Here is a 22,272-nt window from a genome sequence, read left to right as displayed (position 1 = left end):
CCATTGGCTACAACTGGTAGAAACCTGTAGTAACTCTAAAATGTGGTTTGTCAAAGGAATTCCAAACGTTGACCCTCAGCATTAATATGGTAAATTTTATCCGATTTGAGAAAAAGTGTGAAATATTTATATTTTTAAGGAATTTGTATTTTTTTCCTCTCAATTGTTCCAAAAAAAAAAAAAAGAATGTAAAAATCTACATGGTTAAGGCTACAAAAGACATGAAGCTGTTAAATTGTAGTGGGCAAAGATTCTGATTTTTTTTTTTATAACAAGCACTATCCTGCAGTAACAGTGTTGCGGTTAAGCTGGTTAAATTTGAGGCCGGACATGGAGCCAGAGGCTGATCTACTGTCAAAATGTGACTTTTAACCAACAGTAAGGACATTGTGTATGGAAACCAATTGCCAAAGTATAATAAGACAAAATTCTTTAGGCAAGTGGAAAAACAATTAAAGAGAAGGAGCTGTCTGAAAAATTTGGACCGTGCACAGTGACTTATTAATGTTGTCACGCTCAGCTTGGGGCTGATTTGTGACCATGCACTGGTGTATAGCCTTAAATAAAGAATTAATAGTATAAGAGATTTACATAATTAAATAATGATTAATGCCACACAGAAACCTCCGACTAAACGCCATAAGTATCTCATTAACTCTATTACAGAGCTCATAAAGCTGGAATGGTTGGTTATTTAGTCAGGTGGCAGGACAGATTGTTCACGTGGATAGTAAAGACCTCTAGTGTGCAGATTCAGAGGGGCTGTGCAGCGACATAATAAGACATAGTATTGAAAGTATCCTCATAATCCAATGAACTTACAAACTACACACCACTCTATTTGAGTTGTGATCCCCATTTTGCCCTGCCCTCGCGTTGCCACAAGATCTCAGCGTTCACTGATGCAGAATGATGTCCAGTCTGCTGACCATGTGTTGTCCCCTCCCTGATGCTGTGCCCCATTAAAGCTTGCTAATCATTTATTCAAACTGGCTACATTGTACTGGTGTGTTGACTGGTGTGTTCTGTCTAAGAGGGCAAAGTATTCAGGGGTGAACTGGGAACTTAAAGTGGCCCAGGAAAAAAACTCAAAGTGATCCCCATGTTGTAGGCAGGTCTAAATTCAATGAAGGCAGAGCAACACAATAAGATGGGGTCAACGAATGTAGGCAGGGTCAGCGCAGCATAAAAAACTGCCCTTCTGTGGTGGTCAGGACCAGTTGCTATGTTTATCCGTCTCTCCCAGTTGTCTCTAAATTAGCAAGGGGGCTTAGGAGGTGAGATGCAGACCACAGCAACAAGCCATCCCTACCTTTAAACCTTTGAAATGCTGGCTTGACTGCCCATAGTAATGACCACTATAGTGCCCAAGTCACATGCTTGCGAGGTGGACAAGGAAAGAAAACAAAAAAAACGGAGTCTTGTTCCAAGCAGCTGTCTGTGGTGCTGGCCACGGGCCACTTACAGTCTCACATGGAGGGGATTTGCCTGGTTACATCACCCTCCATTAGCAGCCATTTTATGGACAAGACCTTTGTGTGGACGGCACAAATGGCTTATCCAACAAAAGGGCATAACTTATGAAATATAGAAAATGTCTATATTAGTAAGTGCCATATAGTAATCTTACGAATGCATTGGTCAACAGTAACCCCTTTAAATTTATCACTGTCCTCAGAATTAGGATACAATTGAATATTGCAGCAGGGCGTGGGAGCCCATAGATCCCTGCCCCACTATTCACCCTCATAGGCCACAGGCTGCTATTTAAGGCAATGTCCTGACCTTGTATGACATATACACAACTGTGCCTTTTGCCATTACCTTTATTTGAAGTATCTGGTGTCACTGACCCTAAACTATTTTGTCAAATGTCTTAAAGAAAAAGGAGGGCTTCAAAATACTTAAAATGTGTACACCACATGGATTCCAAATATGTTTCTTTGGAAAATTATCTTAATATTCTTTTGCAAGACTAAAGTTCTCACTATAAGGTAATTGTGGAAGAAATACATACAGTTGAGGCAAACAATATATATTGTAAAGAGGGGCGTAACAATCGCGGTCACAGAGGGTGGAGGGGGCCAGCTGCGCTCACATGTAATGCGGCCCGGCATTTTCACTGTACTTAATGCCGGGCCCCGTCAGAGCGCTCATCTCACCTACATGATATGCACTTCTCCAGTCTCTAGGCCTCCAGCATCAGGCCCCAGCGCTGCTACACTAAAACTAGTCACAAATTAAGCAGGTGGTTAGGCTCCACCCAGTTGCTTAATGTGTGACTAGTTTTATTGTGGCACTGCCGGAGCTGTGGGCAGTCGGGGACACTACAAGGGATTGTGGGAGGCACCACTGGGAACATTACTGGGGATATGGGGGACACTAATAGGGACATTACTGGGGGCAGTGGGGGACACTACTGGGTACATTACTGGGGGCAGTGGGGGACACTACTGGGGACATTAGTGGGGCAATGGGGGACACTACTAGGGGCTGTGTTGGATACTAGTGGGGTGCACTACTGGGGTCTGTGGGGGACACTACTAGAGGCTGTGGGGAGCACTACTGGGGCAGTAGGGGACCCTACTGGAGACATTATTGGGGGGACAGTGGTGAACACTACTAGAGGCTGTGGGGGCACTACTGGGGACATTACTGAGGGCACTGGGGGACACTACTGGGGGCAGTGAGAGACATTACTGGGGGCATTACTGGGCGATCAGGGACCAGGGGTGTAACAACTGCGGACACAGAGGGTGCAACTGGGCACGGCGTGGGGGAGGGGCCCTGATCCAAAGGTTGCCATGGGGCCCATAGCACTCTAGTTACGCCACTGATTGTAAATTCTTTAAAACATATGTGCAATAGAGGGGCTGCCAGTTTCAACAGAACATATAAGCTTTGTGAGGACAGATATTTTATAAAATTTCTATGACTGTACAATTCACCTGAATGGGCCTTGCAGAAATCCATGTGATTGTGGACAAAATTATTTTTAATTTCTAGGTAACTGATTTTCCTTCACATAAATGTCTGCAACAACCCTTAAAGGGACACTGACAGGCCCAATAAGCATAATTATCTATATATATGCATGCACAGGTCTTCTAATGTGTATTAAAAACATATACGTATAACCCCTGTCCACCTTATAAATACTGCAAACTGATGTTTTATAACCTGATAGAATCGTCTTCTTTCTGCCCAAGGGGCGTGGTTTCAGCCTCACTTCTGCCCAGCAAGCCCCAACTGCCGTTTTGAAGCGCCGCCCAGCTCATCAATATTCACTTCGCTAGACGGCTTCTGTTGTCCCCGAAGTCTTTGAAAGCAGCGCTAGCCCAATAGAAAGCTATGGGCATCAGACTAACTTTCAGCTTCTGCGCATGCGCCCTCACTCGCCGGGATCACATCGTGCCTGTGTCCCCTCTGCTTCTTTGAGGCCGCTTCAGCCTCTCCGTTTTGCGCCTGCGCCGGGCACTCTTCTGAGCAGCGGGACAGCAGAAGCCGCCCAGCGAAGTGAATATTAATGAGCTGGGCGGCGCTTCAAAACTGCGGTTGCGGCTGGCTGGGCAGAAGTGAAGCTGAAACGCCGGCCCTTGGGCCGAAAGAAGACGATTCTATCAGGTTATAAAACATCAGTTTGCAGTATTTATAAGGTGGACAGGGGTTAGACTTATAGGTTTTTAATACACATTAGAAGACCTGTGCATGCATATATATATAATTATGTTTATTGGGCCTGTCAGTGTCCCTTTAAGGTCCTCTCATACAGGTTGGTGCTAGGCCACTAACCAATATTCAAGTCAATTGTTGCTTGTTTAAAGGGCCTTTCACATGGACCAATGCCAAATGAATGATGCACATGTGATCGGTATTACAACCGTCCTTCCTCTATTCCCTTTACATCTCCTTTCACACATGGCTGTGTGCTGACAACAAACAAGGATATTAGGTGCATGAAAGCTCTATTCAGAAATTAAGTTAAAAAAAAAAGACATAGCATCATTTTCAGAAATTGTCCAATGTATGAAAAGGGTGATATATTCTTCAGTGTTTTAGTTATATGCCGAATTGAGACATAAAAGAAACCAGGCTTGAGCCACAACTCAACTTGCCTGACGTATGTGCAAAATTATTTAAAAAATCTCATAACTTTCTTTGAACTTCTTTTCTTTTTTAGGTGCAGATGCCAGGCAGCATACAAAGACCGGTCCTTGTTTGGATTTCAAACAATCAATCTGTTGATTGCAGACTTGCCTTAAGGATCTCACATGCATACCAGTGTACTAGGGCCATTTCCCTTTCCTCATCATTTCATCCTAAGCTATGTATCTGGAAATCTATGCAAACACCAAAGCCAAGTTCTATTGCTGTGACATAATCCTACTGTTAAAATGATGCAGCATGTGTAACCATGGGGGCTGGGGTCACTTACAGATCTGCAGGTATTTGCAGCCCAATTTTCAATTTATTGTAATAGAAATGAAAGGACAACAGTGACAGTGGGTAATGGAACGATGAAAATGGCAGGACGGTCCGCTACTTACTGCATACCCTGGTTCTGTAGTATGCTCCACAGAGTGAGACACAGGCCCAGATTTACTAAAGTGTCTGAGCCAAAAAGCTGTCTAAAAAAGTGGCACAAATTGCGAATCTAGGGGTGGAGCCTAATGGAAAATGGGCAGAGCTTTGTGGTAAATGGGGTGGGGCCTAACATGCACAATTTTGCACCAAAACTTCTGTACAATATTGCTGTGGGAATCTTTCTCAAAGTAAGCCAATCAATAGTTGGTACAGAGTCAGAGAAAATTGCCTATCCCTGCACCAAATGTATCATCCAGCCTGAGCCCCTGTGATAAATCTGCTGCAGGTCTATACGTCTATACAGCCTGGCTAAGCTTATGTCACCTGTACGAATAGTAAATTGGGCCATAGTAAAAATTCATAAAAGGTTACAATTAAAGGGATTGTCTCACTTCAGCAAATGGTATTTATGATGTAGACAAAGTTAATACAAGACACTTACTAATGTATTTTGATTGTCCATATTGTTTCCTTTACTGGCTGCATTCACTTTTCCATACACTGCTGATATCCAGAGGTTCTGACCACTCTGCAATCCACCAGCGGTGGCCATTCTTGCACACTATAGGAAAAATCTGTCTGGTGGCCCGGACAATGGATAGGCTAGTTATATGATAATGTCCGGACCGCCATTTAATAGGATATGCGTCATATGCTCAGAAATGGCAGATGGACATATGTGAATTTGGGTACTTCTGTGAATATACATGGCTATTTCTGCAAATATACACAAATATGCCAACTTGAAAACTGATATGTTAAAACATTTCCCAAATATATACCTGAAAGAGCAAAATGTATATCATTAGTCCTCAGCTGGCCCACTGACTTTTGGTTGGGAAATTAAAATCTCACCGCCCCAAAAATAGTGGCATAAAAAAGTAGCAAATTATGGCGCACACCATATTTGCGTCACAATTTGCGACAATTCGATCTTCTCACCACGTTTCTAAAGTGGTGAGAAAAGTGAGGCTTAATGGGAGGGGCTGGGCTTAACAAGATTTACTGTAAATTACACCAAAAACTGTCATAAGTTCTAGCTGAAGTCTACGCCATCCCCTAGCTGGCGTAGTCTTCAGTATCTGGCACACAGGCTGGACAGACAGAGATGCACATCTTACTACATTGCAGGGAGATCAAGACTGGGAACGCAAGTCTTGATAAATCTCCCTCAATGTGTTTTTCTTTCACTATTGGGATTCCTAGTGATTGGCTATAATCTTTAAGGTAACCCAGCAGCGAGTATAATTTTCCATGCCGCACCATTGCAGGCGATATGAAGCATGACACAGTTCTGGCTGTTCGTGTAATGCATAGTCTTTAAGGTCCACCTGAATGAGGGGCTGTTTTAGCCTCTAGCCAGGCTGATGGATGACAGTTCTAAATGGTGGATTCTGAATATTTTTAATGCAACATTTCAAAATGGGGTTTCTAAACCACACAATCCCATTAAACGTTACTAGGGTGGTTGATGTTGGAATTACACTATGTTATTTTAGATGAAAAAAACTGTTGGTTTTAGGTCAGAAAGATCATTTGAGGGAAATTTGATTATAAGCTACTCTATTGCAAGGAGCAATAGGAACACATACGTTCTAAAAACAGCTTTGGGCACTGTCCTTCCGGCATAAAATCAGCTTGGAGATAGATTTTGTAGTGACTTTGGAAAAGTTGGCACTCCCCCTGTCAATATGATTTCTAAAAGGTGCATTAAATACCCTCTTCCTGCTGTTTATTAATTATGTTCTCCTAAAAGTCTGAGCTCCATAAAAAGAAAAACAAACGTAATTGTATAAAGTACAGAAGAAAGAAGAAAGCAGCCATCTGGCTTCTATTTCTTACTTTATTTCCCCATCCCCTCATACATCTCACAAATTCTTTTCACACAGTAACCCACGCTGAGTGATTGAGCTGCTGCGGTCTTCTATTTCTGTACAGGGCAGATGATAGTTTATACCGTACACCACAACCGAAATCCTGCTCCAATTGAAGCAATGTTTTCAAATGGCCATATTTGCTGAATAATGATTTTCTTTTAATTTTTGCAAGAGGTTATTGGGTGGAAAAAAACAGGTTATACTATTTTAAAAAGCGTTTAAAATGTATATTTTTATTACTATAGTCAGTGTATTGGGGAAAATTGATAACATCCCTTTAAAATATGTATTCCTGTTGATATGCAATTACCTCTGGGCTAGGACAATGCTAACAGGAAGCAAACAGCAATCTGGCAGTACTGTGGTAAACCAACATCATTTTAATAAAACCCTGGTATGTGCCTCATGGAGCTCTTTATAAATGGTGTCAGGTTCCTTCCAAATTCTGGCTTCCAACTGGTAGAAGACTGATTCCTTAAAGGCAATCTGCCTCATTCCACATGCCGTCCTACTGTATCTATGGACAGCATAGCATAGGGCAGGAACAGCTGACTAGATTAATACATACTTAAGACGCTCCTGACCATAAGACGTCCCCAAGGTTTAGACCAGAGAAAATTTGAAAATAAGTATTTTATACTAAGTAAAACATCCCTGGTAGTTTATTGAAGTGAAGGGGTTAATGTCAGTAACTTTAAAGGCTATGTACACCTTTGGGGGCAATTTATTTTTATGATTGCATTTTGCTCATATTGGACTAAAAATCTTTTTTTTTTTTTAATTTGTCTTTATTATAAATATTGAGCTGTTCTGTCACAAAGCGTTAACTCGTTGTCTAGCTGTGTAAATGGTACTTTCACTTTCACTTTGTGCCGGTCATCTAATAACCCTTATCTCTAAGTTACTAAAAGGTCATAAACATTTATTTAAGCCACATTCAGTAAGATACAGTAAGAATTGAGCTTTAATGAGTGTTTTTATAGTCAGAGATCAGAGATAAGGAGCCGTCAGCTCCCTGTCTGATGAAGTAGAGCAAAAATTCAGATCCTCCTATCAGATACACTCAAATCTGAGCAGGGAAAGTGGCTCAACATTTTAAATAAAGACAAATAAAAATTTTTTTAGCTCCAAATGAGTACAATGCAAAAATAATAATAGAAATTGCCGCCAAAGGTGTACATAGCCTTTAACCCCTTCGGGAATGGTCTTTAAACATGGCCGCCGGGTTTCTGCTATTTTAAACAGCAGAGACCCACGGCACATGTATGCGATCAGCCATAAGGCTGATCGCATACATTTTCCCCTTCAGATGCCGTGGTCAAATGTGACCACGGCATGTGAGCAGTCTGGAAGCGGAAGCTGCGCGCTTCCGCTCCGGTAACAGCATTCCCCTGCTGAGATCGGGGAACCTGTTACATTGCTGAAATAGCCCGAAGCCTCAAGCAGAAGTGTTTAATGATGACTATATAGCCATCAATGAACACAATGGGCAATCTAATGATTGCCAGTTATTGTCACCCAAAGTGACTTAAAAAGTAAAAAAAGTTTTTACAAATATAAAAAAAATAAAAAATATATAAAATCAAATCACCCCCTTTCCTTAAAATAAAAATACTTAACCAATAAAAAAATAAACATCATGGGCATCGCCACGTGCGAAAATGCCCATACATTTAAAATATAACAATATTAATGGCATACGGCAAATGGTGTAAAGGGAAAAAAAATAAAACCAGCCAATTCAACATTTATTGTCACTTCAACTCCCCAATAATTTTTTTATAAAAAGTGATCAAAAATTGGTATCACTGAAAAGTACAGATCGTCCTGCAAAAAATGAGCCCCGTACACATAACTACAAAAAAGTTATAGGGGTCTGAATATGGTGATACATTTTTTTTTCTCAAAGGTTTACATTTTTTTTTCAGTATTAAAACGCAAGAACAATTATACAAGTGTGGTATTGTTGTAACCGTACTGGAGAATAAAGATAACAGGTCAATTTTACTGCATAGTGTACGGTGTAAAAAGAAAATAAATAAAAACCTTTGTCAGAATTGCATTTTTCCCCAACTCTACCCCATTTGGAAAAAAAAATCCGCTTCCCACTACATGGTATGCAACCGTAAAAATGGTGCCATTAAAAGTACAACTTGTCCCGCAAAAAATAAGCCCTCATAAAGTTATGTGAATGGAAAAATAAAAAAGTTAGAACTATGGGAAGGCGGAGAGTGAAAAATGAAAACGCAAAAATGGAAAATCTCAGGGTCCTCTAAGGGTTAATAATTTATGTAGAGGTGGATAAAAGTTTACAGTCAGCTCCTGTTAAACTTGGTGTCATCTTCTGATGATTGACACAAACAGCAATGGCGCATGTGGACATGTGATAGGAGTAAATGTGTCTTCTATATTGCTCTGTATTGTCTTGCCATGCATGTTCTGCTTTTTTATTTATGTTTTACGTTTTTGAAAGCATTTTTTACTTTCTTCATGGCCATGATATTATACAAATACACACGCACAGTTCTGCAGCACACACACACACGATACACACCGCTCTGCTTCTTGTATTATAGACACAATAGATACACACAGTACTGCTACATGCACAGCAGATACACAAACCACTGCTACGTGTACAGTAGAAACACACATATCTCTGCTGTGTGCACTTACACAGATCATCCTGCAGGCATACTACACAATATAATCTTTAATAAACATCAGAAGTTACTGTGTACAGTACAGAACAGTACCCAATGTAAAGTCTTTTTCTTCATTCTGGTCTGGCTCCTCCCCCAGATGACATCTTCAAAGGTCCTCAAGTTATTCAGAGCTTTCATCTCCTCCTTTGCTGCCTAAGGACCTTCAGCATAGAGAAAGCTGTGTTTCTCCCCGTCCTGCATGCACTGATCACACAAATTGGTGGAAAAGTGTGCAAAAGCAAAACAGTTGGAGAGAGTCTGGCACTGCAGGACCAACCTGACTGCGGATTTTAAGATATAGGCACTTTTTAGGAAAATTTCTTCTTGCTAAAACTTCCATCTTATAATGCAAAAACATGGTAGTTTCATGGGAAAAGATTCAGCACATTTTATTTATTTAATTCCCTACCTCTTCTATGCTTAGGACTCCAGTGGGTGGTCCTATTCAGTGATGGGCAGCTATCTGTGTATAAGTGTGTAGATAGAAATGACTGTCAATCACTGAGTAGCACCACCCATTGGAGTCCTAAGCATTGAAAGAGCAGGGATTTTGATGAATAAAATGCAAGTTTCATTAAATATTTTCCCATAAAAGTATACATAAATCTGCTCAGCTCCACCTGCTCGATAACATACTGCCTGCAGATCAGATATCCTGGTCAAGGTGACAGGTTCCCTTTAACCCTTTCTCTGCCAAGGACCTATTTCATAGGTCCTGCCAGGATGGCACTTCAATAACAAGGATATATCTCATATGTTCTTGCTACTAATGGCTGGATCTCCGCCTTTGATCACAGGTCTTGTTTTAAAGCTGACAATAGCTACAATACAACCCAAGATACAAGATACAACCCAAGATACACTAGAAAAAATCCAGCAGCAGGCTCAGGATAAAATCCAATTTCTTTATTTCTTCATGATAAAATACATACGCTGACCAGACAGGCAAGGTCTACGCGTTTCGACTGTACGTCTTAATCATCACCACATGGCAATGATTATACGAACAGTTGAAATGCGTAGACCTTGCCTGTCTGGTCAGCCTATGGATTTTATAATGAAGTAATAAAGAAACTGGATTTTATACTAAGCCTGGTGCTGGATTTTTTCTACTACTCTGATTGATTCCTGGTCCAGGATCCATGCACGGTGAAGGAGGGTGGTGGATGAGCTGAAATCCCCTTTTTATATATCCTAAGATTCACCTCTTAGAATTGGGTCCCAGTGAAAGCAGCATATACCTACTTCTTTCACTCCAAACCGGTTTTCTAAAGGCTGTATTTCTGGCTTTAGGGTTGCTATGATTGCCATCCTTGTTCTGTTTTGAAGCTGTTTTGAAGATTGTTAGCTTTAAAACATAGTTCTTCAAATCTCTAGCTGCTACACAGACTGAGATATTCCAAATTAGAGCACAAAATAGAGACATATATGATCTTATCCAGCAGGAATGTGGAGGGGCAGAGGAGGGCAAGCCAAAAGACTGCTCTTCGATTGTCACATGTGGGTTTTTATTTTTTTTACAAAAAAGATGTGAGAAGATGATCACTTACTTATCCAATCACCCCCAATTAGACCATTTATTGGTGCCATGACCCAGATGTCTATCAGCATCTGGATCATAGCACGAAACACTCACAACACCAACACACAAACATCAATACAGTTACATTTTACACTTTCCCTATCCTGTCCATACATGATCTATACAGTAAAATATGCAGACTGCTGCTCTGGCGATAACTGTTAAATGCTACAGTAATAGTGATAATAATTATCAGGAGATATTTCTGACAAATGGAAATGATTTCCATCAGTCAAAAAATACATTCTTGCTCAATGACTGTCTTCATAAATAATCGGTTTAATTACTGTACTTTGAAAGAAAGAAAAAAGGTATTTAAACACTTTTCAGATGGATGTAGTACAGGAGCCCTTCTGCCTGTTTTATGGACAGAGCACCTCGGCCTCCCACGGTTCATGAGAACCAGTTATGTGATCTAATTTTCCGATCGAAAGCAGAAGGTTCAGGTGTTTTGTCCATAAGATGGGAGCAAAAAATCACCCATTCTATGCCCATCTAAAACACCTTTAGCTCATGCATTAAATTAGAAACACAGTTTTTATATTATGATAGAAAATTATAAACTATATAATTCCTAATATTTACATGCAAATGGTTGGTGCATTTCTGCGCTTTTTGCATTATATTTAACGAATGCAGCATTGAATGTAGACATGTGTGGTATGTATGAACTCCCAGTTTTTGCAGAGGATATTTTATTTTCACAAGGACTTTGCTAAACTAAGCATTCTAGTTACAAATTTGAATACACTTGTGGTATGTATGCAGTATGAGCTTTGCACACCTCCATTTATTCTTTTCACATTGTTTTTATGTGTAAACTATTGGATCTGAGTTTGAGATGCAAGTGTTTCTTCTGATGCAATTTTTAAATAACTCCTGTTTGTTAAAAAAAATACATGAAGGTGAACATTTAAGGAAACTAAAATCATCAGGTTGTCTGCTTTCAGAAAATATATAGGTTTTGGGGGTGTGCTCACTTTTCAAGTTGTGTAATCCATGCTTAAAACCAAACTTTCCAGTTTGGGTGATTTTATGAAAATATAATTAAATAACTTTTGGCATAGGTAGTATGAATACATTCTAAAAGTTTTATTTTTAGGAGGTGTGTTGCATGTAACTTTCTGCTTGGGTCACACTTTTACCCACAAATATCAACTTTTATGCAATTTTTATGAAAAATTAAATTTTGACACAACGTTGCATGTATGGGTGGAATTTCAACAATGTGCCAGGTGTCCATTTTCTGGAAATATATGGATGTAATTGCTTTTGCAATTTGTCCTGGCAACCAGAGGTGCAAAATGTTCAAACTCCACTGGCAATGATAACTGGTTTAGAAAACCCATTCTCATTCCATCTATTAGGGACTACTGAGTTAGTGGAGGGTAGTCTCCTATTCAGGAGCCTCATGTCTTGGAGTGTAGAGCGTTTACAAAGAGCATCTCTCACTCTGGAGGATTTGTCCTGCCCTGCATTATGCAGACAACATACAATTTGAACAAAAACTGTGCAATGCTTAATTTCCCCTGTGGTGGCACTGCAGGGAGACTGAGCTTGTACTGCCAGGTTTCTTCACAGATCACAGATTAGAGCTGATCACAGGAGATTCCAGCAGGGGATGGACGGCCAGACCATGGCTCTTATGAGCCGAAGCAATAATATCCTAGAGATGTGCGACACTGTTAATTTGGTTCATTGGACCTGCGGTCAGGCTGGGATTTGCCACTGTAGTAGAGATGCAAAAATGTGCCTGTATTGAACTGCAAACTTAAACTTGCAAAATTGGCCTAAAGGAACTAATAAAATACTGTTGCCACAAGGGGAGATTAGAAAGTCAGCAATATGAAGGGTTGTAGTTACTAAAGTTTTTTTTATGTCCCTATGATTATATTTGTGGGATTGATATAGCATAAGCGCATATGGTCATGTAACAGATTTGGGTCACACTAGCAGAGTAAGTAGTAGAGTGAGCAATGGCATAAGACATTCCCTATTATGACCTTTTTATTTGTATATATGGTAATAAAAGCTTTGTACACTTGACATGTACATGCAAGATATTTTAGTCTTAAACAAAAACCATCCAACTGGCTGTCATCCACTGTTAATCACCTTATATCTACAGCTTATCTTAAGGACAAGTGTGAGCTTTCCTTTAGAGCGGAGAGCTTGTCATTAAAGAAAAACACATCTTGAATAAAATGTTATACCATTCCTGGTTTCAAGAGTTTATCTGCATCAGATGAAAACTGTTAAGCCTACAAATGTTTGAGTGCTTACAAAAACAGGAAACCCTGCTAGTGGATTACAGACATATTTTCTGCATATTTTATGATTTAAGCAAAAAGGTTACCTTTTGATTTCTATTTTTTGCGGTCTACTTAGAAAGCTGGTAATATAGTACTCTAGATTCTCCATCCCTTTCCATAAGAAAACAGACTGTAAATCAGGAGCAGCAACGTTCTCATCAGAGGTGTTGCAATGTGCAGCGGCAGCCTGGGAGGAACGAGTGGAGGATGGGAATGGCAGTGGCTCTGGCAAGAATGAGTGTACACATGGATCACAGTGGCAGTCCTCATATAAATACCCTCTTAGGGCCGTGCAGTTATAGAAAGGCACACCCTTTCTTCTCTCAGTGCACACCCTGGTGGTAGTTGGGGTGTCTTTGGTGTAAACAGTTTTTGGCAGGGTGCAAGGCAAAACTGTGGACGCAGGTGCTATGGGTGGCATACGGTAATGGAGTCAGTGACCAGCCAGTTGTAGTAAATAAATAAGACTCTCTTTACTAAAGTGCAAAACAGGAGTAGTATCAAAGCACAGTTCCAAGAAAATCACATTGCACTTCTTCAGCAACAGCAATTTATGAATTAGGCAATGAGGTTTTTGTTAGATGTTCTGTAATTCCTAGACTGAGGGGTATATAATTAAGCTGGGCAAACCGTCTTGAAGTGTTGAAGGGTGCATTGAGAATATTCCCTTTTACAAACAGCAAAGTCTATATCAGCCTTAAACGACCACAGTGCTTTGCTGACAAACTTCAATGCACAGCCTTTCAGATTCCAGATCTTATAATCTTCCTTCTCTCTCTCTCACTGGGACTCAGGCATAGTCCTTAGAAGGAAGTATATGTAGGTCTTCTCTCTTGCTCAGTTAGCACTAGACTCTCTATTGACTAGGGGAAGACTCCTAGCAACCTACAGGGGCTTAGTCGAGGTTGTTAATCCTGACCTTTCCGTGCAATACTAATGAGTAGGCAAATACAACAAATCAAAACATTTCAATTAATCAAATAAAAGTATAACAATCAACCCTTTGCAGTTATCCTGTTCTGAGGTATTGCAACTGCACCTCTACAAAAAAAATATTCAAAGATCGTCCTTGACCAAACATAAATATTTTGTTTTGCAATAAAAAATTTGTGTGAAGTTAAAAAATGATTAAGATACAGCCAAAATAGTACTCTAAAAACATTTTAAACAATAAAAAGATGTGGCGTAGTGGGCAACCATTAGTCACTCATTGAAATAGTATAAAATGTACATTTAACCGAATGTCTACTTATGTAACACCTGGGCCGACAAAGCCAACCAGAGTGAGAACCACAGCTTGTCCCAAATGAGGGACTCCACCTCTGCCTGGCACTCTTATGCCCTAACAAGCCATACAGAATGCAGTTGTCAAAAGAGATAATCCCTTTAATACTATATAAAGGAATACAATCAATGTTTCTATAACCCATTCCTGGAGATCGCCTACAGGCTGCAATTGTTTCTATTGTACTATAATCAAGAGAAAATACACAATATATTTTTCGTAATTGTGCTGCAAGTATATTTCAACAGTCTTACCTCGGGGGGCATGCCTCCATATTGCATGACTTTAAGAGCGGTGGAGGACGTCTGCTGGCCACACACAGGCTTTCAATCGCTGGTGAACTAGTTTGTTTGTTCAAGCAGACCACTACAGCTTCTTGCATACCTGAAGAAAAATCCAGAAACTTAAACTATTGTACAGTGTGAGACAGAAAACTTTCATAAGCCAAAAAACTGTTATTCAGTAGTCTCAATTAAACAGAAAATAGAAAAGTTTGCCAAAAACCATTAACTGCAAATTAAGGGCACTCAGGAAATTTGAAGACAAGGGGAGTGCTGACAAGGAACACAGCAAAAAAACAAGACTGCCGCAGCTAAATCTGCATCAGTCCTGCCATGGCACAAAATAAATGATCCCTGGTGTGTGGGATAGGGAGTAGAAAGCAAAAGCGAGAGTGTAAGTTTCTATATTTCACCTAATTTTGGCAGTCAATGCTCATAAACCAAAGCCAAGCTGAACTCAAAGGAAGCACGCTTGTGCCAACAATCCTCTAAAAACGTCACCAGATTTCATAGTGAACCAATATCTAACAAGGTTATTTAATGTAGGATGCAGTGTGTGCCTTTAAAAGAACGGAAAAAAAATACGTTTTCACATTTATATGTTTGGTTTTAATCAGCAGGATATTTACTTACTTGAAGAGGGAGTTGGGACCAATACGTTTTTACATTGGCTGGGGTGCTACTATATTCCTTTCAACATTCAGCCAGAGATGAAAATCTGCTTTTGAATCATGTGTGTATTCAGGTGACGGAGCCTCATGTAGGTATGTTGGATGCTTTGTGAGTGTTGGACAAATCTCATTAACCCTAGATATTCTCCACTTAAATATACCGTACATACTATAGCATGGAGGGCCAACACCTCCAGCTGTTCCTGGACCACAACTCACATCATCTGTAGTGTGGAAATTATAGTCCAACAATAGTTGAAGGGTACATGTTGACAACACATAGTAAATACACACAGACTGTGGTCACTTTTATTTCTGGCAACGGGCATAAAAGAGAACATTTATCAGCAGCATTTGATGCATATCAAATTCCCAAGAACTCCTCAGCTTGGCTTCCTTTTTGCACTGTGTGAATCTTTAAGAAATCTGGGAGGTTTTCCACTGTTCTACAAGCAAAAAGACATTAGTAAGATTTGTCTGTATTGTGAATGGTGTCTTTGTCATCCACAGACAAATTAGTATGTGGCTAGTGAAACAGAATATATGCTTGCTGCTCTTTTGTTCAGCACACTATTTATGATGCTGATGATGTGACCACCCATGGGGTTCAGGAGGTTTAATCAAAGCACTTTGCCAGAACCGACAAATTTAGACTCCATAGGAGTTTGTAGTTGGTTGCTGCAAAAAGGACAACTACTTTAATCATCGCATGTAGAGGACTGAAAGAAAATCATCCAAAAAGGACTAAAGTTCAATAGAAAATAATGGGAAGCAATGCAATATATTTTTCATCATTAAAATTGCTATCACAAGACAATGAAGTATATATCTTTGTATCTTAGAATCTTTTGTAAGTAGATTCGGTGAATTCCTTAAAGGGGAACTAAAGCCAGAATACAAACACAGAAAAGAACAACTAATAAAATGTAACATAATCTCCTTATGTGTCTTTGTTATTTGCTTGTGTTTTGTCAGATATTACAATTGCAGACCATGAAAAATACAATAGAAAAGCAGTCATTGTTGTCTAAGGCTGCAGCCATCTCCATTACCCCTCCTTCTCTCCAGGAAGTATAGGAGGGGGCTGAGTGCAGTCTGGATAACTTTTGTTACACACAGCGAGAGGGGCTATTTTGTTGGAAGGAATCTCCTAGTTAGTAACAATACAAAATAGATTTGTCGGTATGGAAGTATTCCTTCCCGGCATTTGCCTGCTCGCTAGTGGAAGAGACTGCTGCTATTACATGCATCTCCTCCTTAGAATGGGGAGGAGCAATCGCTAATGTCATCGTTCATCCCCATACTGAATCACTATTTGCCAGCAGCAGATCATGATTACACAGCATGACCTGCAGTTGACAAATGATAATTTTTCAGCCTTCTGAAAGATTCCAATTGCCCGATGAACGGTAATTAGCGACAGTACTACACTGCCAGATCATCGATAATAAGCGTTACTATGAACTCTTGTTAGCAATGATCTGAACCATTATTTACCCATGTAATATAAGCTTAATAGACTGCAGTATACTAAATCTACAGAGAAGGGTTTGTACCGGCAGTCGGTAAGAGAAAATGCCTGTTCTGATGGAACATAAAAGGAGAGAACCACAACTCGCAGCATGTCCAAGCTATTAAACATTATATGGAGAGGGGTATAAGAGAGGAGACTTACAACTCCTAGCATGTCTAGATTTCATTACATGGTGAGGAATAGTATTTCACAACTTATATAAGGAAACACTAACCTCACACATACAGCACAGGAGCTCCAGCCACATGGTGACATCACTAAGCTCCTTACAGGTCCTTCACCACTTCTGTACACTGCTGAATTCTCTTTCAAGGCATAAATGAAGTAGGGTCTTGATAAATATGCAGTTTTGATTCAAATCTGGCATATTTACACTGATAACTCTGATCTACTGTGTCTGTTGCAATAAGACAGAACACAGATGACCTGTATCCTCCTGGCAGTCTCGAATGGCAATGGTCATGCTCAGCTACTGACAACTATCCATGTCTGTAAAGACTGCCATAATATAAGTCTATTATGGAAGTGCTATAGATGCAACTCCCTAATATGCAAACTGAACCATTTTAAAGGGGTTTGCTAAGATATTTTAACTGATCACTAATCCTGATCGATGGGTGGCTGACACCTGGCTGATCAGTAGCTCTGCAGCCTTCTCTCAGTTTGCCAAGCACAGTGCCGTACATTGTATAGCGGCTGTGCTTGGTATCAATGCTCAGTCCGATTCACTTCAGTGGAGCTGAGCTGCACCTAGGCCATGTGACCAATGAATGTGAAGTAACATGAGCTAGGCAAAGCTGCGAGAAAGCTGCAGCGTTACTGCGAGCACCGGTGCTTTCTCAAATGGCTGATTGGTGGGGGTCCTGGGTGTCGGACCACCACTGATCAGATACTGATGACCTATCCAGAGGATAGGTCATCAGTTACAATATCTTGGAAAATCCTATTAATGAAAAACATCAATTATTGTTTCAATAGCTGATGAAACAGTCAAGCCAAGTGATTTTATTGGTTCCTTAACTGGTTGCACTGAAGAAGAATGCACCATGAATCAGGTGACAAAATGTTTTTCTCATTCCATATCCTGTAAACCATTCATTAAGGCACGAATCGGTTAAAACCGTTAACTAGCCCCATGTGTACAGTATGCTTGAATCAGTGGGGTTCACAAAGTGTGATTAGTAGAAACAACAGTTGTTACCTTATAGCTTTGGGTTAAATGGAGCAGGTACAGAGCACTTGCTTAGATCTCTCTAACCTTTCAGTCAGAAAAGGCAATGAAATATTCTTTAAGATGAGCTTTTAATCAATGTCTATTACACTGCCCTGGTATTTGTCCTATTAGGAGCTGTCTTTCTTTAGAGCCCTTGTCACTTCTTACAAATAGGATATTAAAAAGAGAAGCAACTAGGAGAAAGAAAAAGAACGGAAGGAGGGGAAGGACGATAAATCATGGATGAAGTGACAAATGGCTATGTGGATCTTTAAGCTTCCAACAAAGCAAAACCCAGCAATGTTTATATTGAAGAGAATGGCATAATTGTTACATGATATTTGATGACAGCATTGGGAAATCGTGAAGCTAGTGGCAGGCTAAATTACTAACTGGTTCCTTCTGGTTGCTACTTCTGCAAGGTGAAAGGTTATGTGTAAGACGATCCAGTTTCATCTCCCGAGACAGTAAAAACAATAAAATTACCTTGAATAGTCTTACTGGTCTGGCTCTAGTCAGAACAAAAAGATTATTGAAGAAGAGTTCTCAACCCTATGTCTACAGTATATTCTCCTTTTCATCGCTTACTAAAGGTTCAACGCAGATCTGGTTTATGAAATTGCTAAAAACGTAAAAAGGGCCACGTAGTCCATTGGTTTGAAAATGTAGTCTGTACTGTCCTTTTTACACACTATTTCCCCTATATTTATCCTAATTATTTCAGAGTACTCAACATCTAAATCTGATTCATGGCAAGTATAACAAAACCGATAAAATGCACGTGAAATCCCACTCAGAATATACATTTTTTATAGCCTCTCCAATCAAGTGCAGGTGGATTGTTAATCGACCTTTTATTCTCCCATGTCTCTGTACCAAGCATTTTTGCCAAATGTCTTATGATAGGGATATATCTTTATACTTTGAAAATATGGAATAGAAAAAATAAAATAAAAAATCTGGAATAGACTAATAAGTCCAATATATGCAATATATACACACAGAGTTGACCGATACAAATGTAGCATTTTTCTAATACTGTATATTTTCATATATTGCATTTTACATTACATTACACTTTTACATGTTTTTGTGCAGTGTAAAAAGAATCTCTTGGAAACCATCAACAATCAGGGATGTTGCGGTCTCTTAGTTTGAATAATATCCCTGTACAGTACTTTGCATGCATAAAATTGTACTGTATGGAATGGGCTCATGGGCTGAGTGGGTCATTATAAATTCAGTACCACAGCAACCTTTCTCATTAATACGGCATATGAAAACAGAGAATAGGTAAAATAATATCTCCATGAATACCCAGGTTCAGGTATCGCACATGTTAATCGGCACACACAATTATGTATCCGTTAGCGTACAGCCAAATGTGCAGATTTTTTATGCAGTTTTCTAAGCTGAAATCATGTCATGTACTGAGCTGAGGTGCGGGTACAGTAGTATTATGTTATAAGGCAATTAGACCTTCATCCTATTCAGAATAATGCACTTTTATGCATGCAAACTGCTAAATAAAGACAATACGTTTGACTACATTATTCGGATACTCCTTCAAAGTCAAAGGTTTAATGTCCAAACTATGGAAACCAAGATGGAAACAAGACTTATTATAGGTCAATGTGGTGCGTCAGACTTATCGAATTTATAAAGAAACTGTCACTGGTAGCAGTCCTGTACAAATTCCAATGTTTTTCTAAGAAACCAACAGAAAAAGCTATTTGAATAACTCCACACTTCATTAGTACTGAGCAAAGTTTCTCTGGTCACCTCTATACATACATATACTGTACTTGTACATGTTACTGCCACTAGAGGATCAGCTAATACTTGGGCACAGTGGGGCAGGTTTACTAATGTCTAAAAGTAAGACAGTGTAAACTCAGACAATCTATATCTGCACCAGATTTATCACAGTGGCTGAAGCTGGTTGATAAATCTGTTATTTATTTAGACTAGCTCAGTTATTTATTTAGACTAGCTCAGTTATTTATTTAGACTAGCTCAGTTAGTTATTTATTTAGTCTAGCTCAGGGGTAGGCAACCTCCGACACTCCAGCTGTTGTGAAACTATAACTCCCAGCATGCACACTAACTCTGCTCCTCACCGAACTCCTAAAGAAATGAATGGAGCATGCTGGGAATTGTTCCACAGAAGCTGGAGTGCCGAAGGTTGCTGATCCCTGGTCTAGCTAGTCTGTTTACTCCACCTATAAGTTGGCTTGGTTTTACTCCAAAAATATGCCAAAGTTGTGGCAAATTTTTGTCGCTCGGAGGTGCAATTAAACGGGTTTTGTTATCTCAGACAATGGGGGCATATCGCTAGCATATGCCCCCATTGTCTTATAAGTGCACCTATATCGAGAACGGAGCCCTGAAAGTGAAGGAGGGAGCAATGCGCAAGCGCAGCCGCCCTCCATTCATTTCTATGGGGCCGCTGAAAATAGCCGAGCGCTGGCTCGGCTATTGCCGTCTGCCCCATAGAAATGAATGGGAGCATGGGCCGCGCATGCGCACAGCTTTAATCTGCAAACCACTGACAATTTAAAGCACATTGTTAACACAGATGGTGCTGGGCTTCGGGCATGTGTGTCATGTGACGGCCCTTGTCACGCGCTGGGCAGGCCGGCACTCAGTGCATGATGACGTTCCACTTGCCTGGCGCACTCCGGAAGCAAGAGATGGCGTCGTTCACTGTTATTAGACCAGCTGGTTTAGTATAGGGTACGGTTTATTTATCAGCTCATTATATGTCAGATGTGCTTATTGGTTTATACTGGGTATATGTAGGAGCAATTTCTCAGTTTTCTTTGTCTCCCCTGAGGAAGCTGACGCGAAACACATGTCGGGGTGTTGTGGAGGTGCTATTTATCCGGGTCTGTATACCTTAATGTATGGAATACTCTATGGGGACAAACCACATTGTGGGAAGATTGTTGTTTCATATGTACCCCCTTTCTATTTGTAAGGTTTACTTATATTTATGTATGACCATGGTTGTGCACCTTCTTGTGGTTTTGGATGTCAATACCGTTCTATGTTTTCTTTATGTTGTTTTTATATGCTTAATAAAGGTACAATTTTGCAATATCTCTGTTAGTGTCACCACCAGACATCTGAGAAGCTCTGACAGACATTTTTCAGAACCTCCTCCTTGAGGTTCCTTTTGTTTTGCTTTCGGTTTCTCATCTCGTTAGCCTCTCTCAGCTGTCATGTAGGTGCACTGATTGCATCCCTTTAAATCCCTTCCCATACTGCATCACTTTGCGGTTTATACAACTTCCTGGAGTGTATGCATGCTGGATGCTACTACTGAGTCTTCTACAGATAAGTTTTGTTAATTCATTTGTATTTTCCTGTTTGCTGGATCCCAGGTGACCCTGACTCCCTCCGTATCAAGTGTAGGGAGCCGGTGGTCGTGTACCCTCACTATTATAGGGTGTTCAGGTGTTATACAGTCGAGGTACGAGGATATGCGATCATCTACCATTGAGATTTTTGCATAGGCTGAGCAGTTAGGGAGAGAGCCAGGTCTGTTGCAGGGCTATCACTTTGGTTCCTTAGTTTTGGATCCAGTCAGTCGGATCTTCATTTTGTGTCTTCTAGTTTTCTGTACACCTTCCATGACAGTTAGCAGTGTCTTTTAAATTGTTATTTGTCGGTGGTTTGTGTATTAGCTTGCACCTGCAGTTATTTTGTTGTTTAACTTTGGGCCATAATTGATACTATAGGTCTGTTTTGTACAATTTTAGGCCTCGTCCACATTTCCGTTTTTTCAATGGCATGTGCTGTCCACATTTTCCACGGACAGCACAAATACTCATTGATTTAAATGTGTCTGTTCACATTTCAATATTTCTTTACTGACCGTGGGTCAGTAAAAAACTCACGGAGACATGCACTACTTTGATCCGTGATGAGGATTAAGCACGCCCATGGCATCCGTGGTGCGTCTGTTTTTCACTGAAGACTGAGATTCTTTGGAAATTAATTTTCAGCTGAGCAACGTCAGTGAATTAGGCTACTCTTAAACTAGCATTTTTACTGGATCCGGCATCAGCAAAAACACTTTGATTACTGATAATACAACCGCCTGCACCCGTTATGAACGGATCCGGTTGAAATATCTTTAACATAGCCAAGACGGATCCGTGATGAACTCCATTGAAAGTCAATGGGGGACAGATCTGTTTTCCATTGTGGAAGATTGTGGAAG

The 22,272-nt window shown here is 40.1% G+C and overlaps 1 protein-coding gene across 3 annotated transcripts in view; it reads right to left on the bottom strand.

Moving 5' to 3' along the window:
• Window positions 1-22,272, bottom strand: part of ADAMTSL1 (ADAMTS like 1) — a 913,450-nt gene that overhangs the window by 71,475 nt on the left and 819,703 nt on the right. For all 3 annotated transcript variants that reach the window (XM_044271585.1, XM_044271577.1, XM_044271588.1), the window contains one exon: window positions 14,600-14,729. In XM_044271585.1, coding sequence (XP_044127520.1) covers window positions 14,600-14,729 — 130 coding nt within the window. The remainder of the gene's footprint in view (window positions 1-14,599; window positions 14,730-22,272) is intronic.

This window comes from Bufo gargarizans, chromosome 1 (assembly GCF_014858855.1).
Source record: "Bufo gargarizans isolate SCDJY-AF-19 chromosome 1, ASM1485885v1, whole genome shotgun sequence".
NCBI lineage: Eukaryota > Metazoa > Chordata > Amphibia > Anura > Bufonidae > Bufo > Bufo gargarizans.
Note: the sequence above shows the minus strand (reverse complement) of the source record. Positions and strands in the feature narration are given on the sequence as shown.